The sequence below is a fragment of the Nicotiana sylvestris genome, chromosome 5 (assembly GCF_000393655.2).
Source record: "Nicotiana sylvestris chromosome 5, ASM39365v2, whole genome shotgun sequence".
NCBI classification, from domain to species: domain Eukaryota; kingdom Viridiplantae; phylum Streptophyta; class Magnoliopsida; order Solanales; family Solanaceae; genus Nicotiana; species Nicotiana sylvestris.
In genome coordinates this window covers 164,876,142-164,884,757 of record NC_091061.1, presented here as the reverse complement: position 1 = coordinate 164,884,757, position 8,616 = coordinate 164,876,142, and the positions used below count along the sequence as shown (strand labels likewise).

The 8,616-nt window shown below is 36.4% G+C and overlaps 1 protein-coding gene across 2 annotated transcripts; it reads left to right on the top strand.

Annotated features, from left to right (window-relative positions):
- Nucleotides 1–2,209: 2,209 nt before the first annotated feature.
- LOC104235553 (uncharacterized) lies at nucleotides 2,210–8,471 on the top strand. Of its 2 annotated transcripts, XM_009789344.2 has the most exons (9): nucleotides 2,210–2,401; nucleotides 2,636–4,035; nucleotides 4,202–4,317; nucleotides 5,650–5,692; nucleotides 5,773–6,260; nucleotides 6,352–6,658; nucleotides 7,458–7,623; nucleotides 7,852–7,951; nucleotides 8,125–8,471. In XM_009789344.2, the coding sequence occupies exons 2-9, from the start codon at nucleotides 2,869–2,871 to the stop codon at nucleotides 8,240–8,242; spliced, it is 2,505 nt and encodes an 834-aa protein (XP_009787646.1). In that variant the 5' UTR covers nucleotides 2,210–2,401; nucleotides 2,636–2,868; the 3' UTR covers nucleotides 8,243–8,471. The 2 variants fall into 2 exon arrangements, with proteins under 2 accessions (XP_009787646.1, XP_070001722.1); XM_070145621.1 differs by having other exon boundaries at nucleotides 2,210–4,035.
- The last annotated feature ends 145 nt before the right edge of the window (nucleotides 8,472–8,616 follow it).

Here is an 8,616-nt window from a genome sequence, read left to right as displayed (position 1 = left end):
AATAAGTAATAGTAGAGCACGAAGTAGTTTAACGTACTTATTTGAGCCATATCACATATATGGCAATGTGAGACAACTATCGTATGCTCTTTAGAGATTTTTATGTTGGATGAGCTACAAAACAAGCAGGAGTGTTCATGGACTGGTTTGGATCGGTTTTTCCCTAAAAATATTCCAAACTAAGTAAATCGATTTTTCAAATATTAGAACCAAACCAAACTAATTAAGTTGGTATTTTATCGTTTTGGTTTATGTCAGATTTTGTCGGTTTTTCGGTTATTTATCAGTTTTTTCTTAAATATAAAACATACACTACCAAACACATCTTTCGGCGACCACATTTTTGACGTAACACTATCAAAACAATTGATCTTTGATAAATCTATTATTTACCAAGATATAATGATGATAATTGAATCAAACGGTGATGAATAATTTAAGGACTTAATTAAAAATATGTTATTTTTAACATGAAATAGATTCTTACACTTAACAAAAGAAAACTACTAATCAAACTAGAATGTAAAGGTAAAGAACTGTACTAAAAGTGCAAACGATTAACATTTACCATAAATTTTTTGAAACTTTGTATAAAAATATACATATATATATGTGTAATAATAATTTTGAAATAGCTACTCCTATAGTCGGTGTGGTTCAGGTTTTTCGGTTATTTTTTGATTAAAATCAAAACCAAACCAAATTTGATCGGTTTTTAAAATTCAAAACAAAAAGTATTGATTTTTTTGATCGGTTTGATTTAATTTTCGATTTGGTTCGATTTTTCGACTTTTTATGAACACCACTGAGAACAAGCAAACAGAAGAATGTTCACTTTATTGCTAGAAAGCGTGTTCAAGTACAACACTTTGATAAAGATTAGGGATTTTACATGTTAAACGTGTGCAGAAGGATTAGTAAGAGCTTGTTTGGATGATTATCATATTGCTACTTTAAATGCAATATTTGTTTTGATTGTTACTTATATTTTATTGTATCAATTCGTTAAATCTGTCGTTACGTAACGACGAAAAGTCACTTTATGAAATAACGAATTTGGTGTGGTGGCCTCATTACCTTGCTTTTTCCTCCCATCTTGCCCTTCATTATTATTAAATAATAATATTTTATTCTTTATCCTGCTTTTTATACAATAAAATACTTTGTATTCTATTTTTTCTTGGTAATGTTACAAGTTTATTTTTCATATTTTTGGTGTGTGACATCATGAAACGATGATAAACGATACAATCTATCCAAACGTTATATTCATTAAATAATACAGTATAATACCATATGGTAAATTATGAAACGACATGTAACAACCATCCAAACAAGCGGTAAAGAATAAGCGTTCCTTCAAAAATGAAATTGAACAAGAAGACCTTGATGGTAATTATTATCGAAAATAAATTTACCTTCAATAGTACGAGACCAATTCAATAAAAAACTTATGGTTATAAAATCTTCACTTCATTGAAAAGAAGAAGAAATAAAACTTAATTCATCAACTAAATTTAAGTGTTTATTTATTTCGTTTACATCAGAAAATATTGTTTGGTAGTTGAACATTTTTAGGAAGCTTTAGTTGTGAAATGACCAAACAGTATGAAAGTAAGTAGATAATATTTAATATAATTGCAAGAAAGTTAAATTAATTCTATCTTCATTCTTTTCTATAGTTGTTAATTAGTGCTATTCCATTGAGTCATTGACTATACTCATAGTCTTTCCATTTAAATAGTCAGAGAAATTGACCACTGAATTAAAAATAAGGAAAACAAAAAAGATAATCAGGCAAAAAGAAAAAAAGAAAACTAAAATGGATGACGTGTCACCATACACAAGACTCGCGGGTTTTCAACCAAAAATCGTATCCCCTCAAAAATAATATAAAAAAAAAATATTTCATTTGTCTCAATTTATATGATTATTATATATACTTAATTTGTCGGAAAAAATATACTTAACCTATCACAAAAATGATATCTTATATTTAGAGATAATTTAATTATAAAACTTTTATTTTATTATTAATAAAATAATTTATATTTTACACGACACAGGTGCTTATGGTTACATTTTATTTTTAAACTTATTTCTCGATTAAAGTAGGTCACATAAAATGGAAAGAATGAAGTTTTTTTTTTTTTTATTTGTTTAATAATTAATACTCCAACATTTACGAAGAAAAACTCCCTACTCTTCTTCTCTCTCTCTCATTGCATTCTTAATAAATTCACAGCTTCTCTTTACCTATTATCTCTCTCTCCCTCTCCGTTTCCTATTTCGCTTTTCGTTTGTTGTCTTTCTAATTTTCACATAACTTATATGATATCAATTTACAGGTTAGGGTTTTGATTCCCACACTTTTGGCGGATTAAGGAACCACGATTCAAAGGTAATTTATATTTTTTGATTTTTGTGTCTGTGTTTAATCCTCAATTTTATGACCTAGAAATTATCCACAATTTATTGTCACTGCTGCACTCGGTGAATTTTCTTAGATCTTAATGCATATTTTTGATTATTTTTGGTTATACGTTTCGTATAATTGATATTAATTTTTTGTATTTATGAACATTTTTTTTTGCTTTTCTGAATTTTGTGGTGCTGACATGTGTAATTTGATCAGGTTTGTGATATGTGTCGAACGAGTGATTTGGTAGTGTTTAAAAAGCACTGTAATTTTATGAATTTGATGAGATTTGTTATGGAATTAGGTTTAGGGTTAGTTTTAGGGTCAGGTTTGTGGGGGACAATGGTGTGATGTTATGCATTTAGGTTGTCTTTTTGCCATATTGGAACATTTTGTGTGGTGAAATGTGTTTTTAGGGTGTTAGAGTTGGGATAAAGTGGGTTCTGAAGATGGAAGATATTCAGCAGCAAATGCAGCAGAAGTCGGAAAGCACAGGGGACGATGTGCGGTCCGAGTTTGAGAGGGGATTGGAGGAGTTGATGTGTGGACACTTGGATGAGTGTATGTCGTATGCTTCGTGTAGTTCGGTGCGTAATACTGAGGATGAGGATGAAGAGTCTGATCAGCTTGTAAGGAGGAGGAGGAGGTCTGACCTTGAAGGCGATGACCTGGCAGAGTCTTCTGCTGCCAGGAGGCGCCACTCGAGGATTTTGAGCAGATGGGCAGCAAGACAGGCTCAAGAGATGATTACTACCATTGAGAGGAGGAATCGTGAGTCTGAGTTGATGGCACTTGCTGGTTTGCACACAGTTTCGATGCTTGATTCGTCTTTCTTGAGGGAATCACAATCTCCGACCTCAAGGCGTCAGGGTGATTCTGAGAGAGTAAGCACGAGGGCTTCTACTATTTTGCAGATGTGGCGGGAATTGGAGGATGAACATGTGTTGAATCGTGCCCGAGAGAGGGTGCGGGAAAGGTTGACACAGCGAAGGAGCATGGATTCTAATACCAATGTTTCTACTGCAAATATGTCAGAAAGCCGGGAAAGTGATAACCAAGGTAGTTTGGTGGATGCTAGTGAGAGTGAAAATGAGTATGGTACTTGGTCTCATGACCCGATTGGACCGCAGAATGATCATAGGGACCGTGATAACTCCAGCCGTGAACAGTCTCCTGATCTAGGTGAAGTTGAGCGGGAGAGGGTGAGGCAAATTGTTCGTGGATGGATGGAGAGTGGGATCAGTGACCATTCATCTAATGTCTCTCAGAGAAACGGTGGTCCAAGAGGGGAATGGCTGGGGGAGACAGAGCGTGAAAGGGTGAGAATTGTGCGGGAATGGGTTCAAATGACTAGTCAACAAAGAGGAGCTCGTGGTGGCCAAAGGGAAGAACAGTCCACTGGGCTTAGTTCTCAAGTAGATCGTGTTCGTGAAGGGTCTGCTGTTGACCATGAGGATGCCCAACCAGAGCACATTCGTAGGGACATGTTGAGGCTGCGTGGGAGGCAGGCTCTACTTGATTTGCTTGTGAGGATTGAAAGGGAAAGGCAGAGGGAACTTCAGGGTTTACTAGAGCATCGTGCAGTATCTGATTTTGCCCATCGCAATCGGATTCAGGTTGGCTGCTGATTTTATGCCTTTTATTATTTCACCAGAACTTTTTTCATTCTGTTTTTTTTGTGGCATTCTCAATAGAAATCATGATTAAATGCTCCATGTACGTGTTGTGAGGTCGTGCTCTGGCTCTAAGTTTTGTCTTTTTACATTTTATATCCTTCTACAGTCACTACTCAGAGGAAGATTCTTGCATGAAAGGCCTGCTGAGGAAGAGAGACCACCTTCGATAGCAGCAAGTGAACTAGTTCAGCTAAGGCAACGTAACACTGTCTCTGGGCTGAGGTATGTGATGTGGCCAGTCTTGTGTTGCAGCCTAGTTAGTTTTGAATATTTAGATCTTTTTGTCTTCTTGAAACGGTTCTGCTAATTAATTGGACTTCATTTTCATGCATTGTTGGTCTGACTACTACTGTAGTAGGTGTGTTTATGCTGTTGTGCAGTTGATTGTTTGCCATGGCCAAACAACATTAGTCAAAGATCAATCTCTTCGTTGGCTACTGTGCTGTATCTCTTCTAACTCAAATAATAACATTAATCTCTTAGTTATGATAAAGTCTTCTCCTAATCATCTCTCTTAGTTGTGAAAAAAAATCTGCTCATAAGCATCTCCTCTCTAAATTGTGAGAAGATCTTCTGATCTACCAAAATCCCCTTACCATTATGATAGTGAAAACTTTGATTCGCTGAAAATGAATGTGGAAGCTGGTAATTACTGTTGGATCTCAAAAATGCAATGTTATCAGGCTGAACTTAAAACTTCTAATCATCTGAGGCTTCTCGATACCTGTGCTAATGATGGGCAAGTGAAACTGCTCGCCAATTTTCTGCCCTGAGAATTGAATCTACAAGCATGAGAATTGTTATTTAGTAGATCGGCAACTGATAGGAACTCAGGCTAAGTTTAAACTGACAATTAGTTGGTATTGCATATAGGGATCCTTTACTTCCATTGTGTTTGTCAAAAATTGGTAAGCAAAGGATATAGAAGAAAATTGTTTCTGTTAAGCATCACTTTGGGAGTTTTCTCTTCAAAGGTGCTTTAAAATAAAGATAATAATATTAGGAGTTTCTGAAAAACTGGAATAAAATAAAAGATAAAGTAGAAGCCTTCCACTGACTCCCACCAAACTTTAAAGGAACTCTAAAATGTTTTATGGGTCTTAGCATGCGCATAAGACTGAATATTATCCTGATTATACCGATGTTTAGTTATTAAAGACTGAATATTATCCTGATTATACCGATATTTAGTTATTATAACCATTACTATTACTGGTACTGGTGTTGATGTTGTTAGTGGATGTAGTGATGCTTGTGTAGTTGCCTTGTTCAGGCTTAGACAAATTTATCCTCTCTGGAATAAGCTTTGAAGGATTCTAATTGTTCTTTTTCACTTACGAGCATTTGTTTCATGCTTAGTTACATCTTTGCATGAGTTATATTCTGTGGCATTTGGTGATTTTCAATTTCTAGATACTGAGAGGGAATGTTTCTTGCTTCTTTCTCAACTCATTCATGAAACAGATCTTGATTTTCAGCTCTTTTCTCAGTTGAAAATTGATAATATTTGTCATTTTATAATTCATGAGTTGGTGATATTTTTATCTCAATCAGGGAAGGATTTCGCTCCAGATCAGGAAACGTTGTACGTGGTCAAGTAAGCAGCAATCTGAATATTCATCTTACAGTAGGAACAGTGATTCTAGAAATAATCAGACTCATGCAAATCCTTCACAGGAAGTCCAGAATGAAAGTGGTGAACAAGTGCAATCTAGGGAGCTGGAGAGCAACGTTCATCAGTTGCCTGATCGCAGTGAGAATTCTGGTCAGAGTACGAGTCAACAACCGTCTCCTCACCAAGGAAGGGATCGAGTGGAAGCTGCTGTTGAAGCTGAGGAAGGAACACAGGGTAATTTAGCATCTAATGATTCTAATGGATGGACTCATGAGACTACAGAGAATGTAAGCAGGAATTGGCAAGAAAATCCATCAACTGCTAGGTCCCTTGAAACAACAGGGTTTGTGGGGAGTGCAGAACATCATTTCCCAGAAAACCAGGAGGTTTGGCGTGAGGATGCCTCACGAGAAGCTGCAGAGACTTGGTCGGAAGGACCTTCTGATCCTCCTAGAATGCGGCGTCCTGTCCCATTAAGGAGAATTAGTAGATTCCATCCACCCGATGACGATAATGTGTATAGCATGGAACTCAGAGAGCTTCTTAGCAGGTAAAATTTAATTCTTGATTGTGTTTTCCTTCTCCATGCTTACCTAGGCATATTTTTGGTCTGTTGTTTATTAAAAGTCTTTGTCTGGTAGGAGGAGTGTTTCCAACCTTCTTCGCAGTGGCTTCCGTGAAAGTTTAGACCAATTAATTCAGTCATATGTGGAAAGGCGAGGCCGCTCTCCTATTGATTGGGATCTGCATCGGAACTTGCCCATTCCTGCTTCATTGGAAAGGGGTCAGGACCAGCAGAATGATGAGCAAAATGATGATCAGCAGGATGGAGTTGGCAGGCCTTCACTTGTGCTACCCTCTCCTCCTGTGCCACCACCACAGCCACTTTGGCATCAGGATTTGCATCACCCCAGTTGGCCACGTCACACTGTGCATCGTTCTGAACTTGTAAGTCAACTGCTTCATCCTGCCTATCAGAAAAGCAAAAAGAGAATATATTGCTCTTTCCGAAAGAGTCTTTCTGGTGATTATCTTGCTTCCTTTTTGGCGTCGACTCCGATAAATATGATAATATTGATTTTGATATCTAATGCGTGTAATTAGTAATAAGACTTTGCTTTTAATACATACGGGAAATGAAAAAGTACTCTGGATATGCTCTTTTTACCAACGGGTGATTGTGAAGCAAAATGTGCCGACATCTTTTATACTATCTTTTCTGTTCTTTTCATTTTACTAATTTGTCGGAATTCAGCAATATCTACGTACCAGTATTAAAGGAGATATCCCGTTTAAGTTGGTGTTTGTTGCCAATGAGAAAAATAGATGATATTCTGATTAAGTCAAGCAATTGATAATGGTTTCAAGTTATCAATTTTTCTAATATATGAAGAAAGTTAAACTTAGGCTGGGTGTACTCTTTAGCAACTGGTGATCGTAAAAGCAAAATGTTCCAAGATCTTTTGTCTTCCAATTCTCTTGATTTCCTAAATTTTTCAGAATTCTGGTAGTCTTGACCAGTATTAAAACAGAGAATTCATCTTGGTTGGTGCTTATCGTGAATAAGAACAGATTATATTCTGTTTAAGCCACTGATACCTTTCTCAATTATATTCTGTTTAAGCCTGGCAATTGGTAATTGTTTCAAATTTTAATGTGTTTAATGGCACAGCTCTGCATCTTTTATGTAAATACAAAAGTCAAATGTTACTTTATTGTGAGCTTAATTTGTGCTGTTCTGGAGCAGGAGTGGGAAATGATAAATGAACTTAGAGCAGATATGGCAAGACTGCAGCAAGGCATGAACCACATGCAAAGAATGTTAGAATCTTGCATGGATATGCAACTGGAGCTTCAACGCTCTGTCAGGCAGGAAGTTTCAGCTGCTTTGAATCGATCAGCTGGTGAACAAGGTTTGTTCGTCACCTGTAGTTTTATGAAATGTTAATGCTGCTCCTGTGAATGTTGAAACTCTCCGAACCACCCGTTTTTACTGCGCCTCACACTATAGGTTTGTTCATCACCTATAGTGTTTGAAATGCTAATGCTGCTCTTAAGAATGTTAAACCTCTCCAAACACCGTTCTTTTTAACTGTGTGTCACACTATTATTTCTTCTAACTGGGTTTGATTGTAAACCAGGGGTTGCGGAGACTTCAAATGATGGTTCTAAGTGGGGCCACGTGAAAAAGGGTACTTGCTGTGTTTGTTGTGATAGTCACATCGATTCCCTGTTGTACAGGTAAAACTCATATTGCGGAATCTAATGAATCTTGCAAACAAATGTGCAGAATATGCAGGATTGAGTGTTTTGTTCTGGGATTTGACTTATGCCACCACTAACAATGTATCTTAACCTATTGTAGAATAGCCTTATCTTTTAAAGAATTGATCGTTTGTTTCCTGCATTGGCAGATGTGGGCACATGTGCACTTGTTCAAAATGTGCAAATGAACTGGTGAGAAGTGGAGGGAAGTGTCCGTTGTGCCGTGCACCCATCGTTGAGGTGATCCGAGCTTACTCGATACTGTAAAAAACGAAGCGATAGGAGGGTAAAGACAGAAGTTGGTAAGGTGTAAGAGGAGTTGTATGCTCCCTCTACCAAGCTTCTCAGATTCTTATCTGTAGAGTGTTTATTATTTACTTTTGCCTATGTTCTTCTAATTATATATATGAAATGCTACGCAATGTGTAATTGGAAAAACGAAAGGCACTTTTTTTGCATCATTCATTCGTAAATAAAAATGTTAATTCTTTTGCAATTTTCTTTTAATCTTTTTATTTTCCATATTTTTCTAGAACAAAAGAGTACCCACATTTGTTTATATTTTTGTTTAAATTACCCATTTGTGTCATTTCATGGGACGACATTTGATTGGACGCAGAGTAAAGATGTCAATTTAGTGT

Coding starts and splice junctions, on each gene's coding strand:
- LOC104235553 (XM_009789344.2), top strand. CDS start 2,869: ATGGAAGATATTCAGCAGCAAATGCAGCAGAAGTCGGAAAGCACAGGG. Junction 6,659..7,457: donor CTGTGCATCGTTCTGAACTT/GTAAGTCAACTG, acceptor GTTCTGGAGCAG/GAGTGGGAAATGATAAATGA. Junction 7,624..7,851: donor TCGATCAGCTGGTGAACAAG/GTTTGTTCGTCA, acceptor ATTGTAAACCAG/GGGTTGCGGAGACTTCAAAT.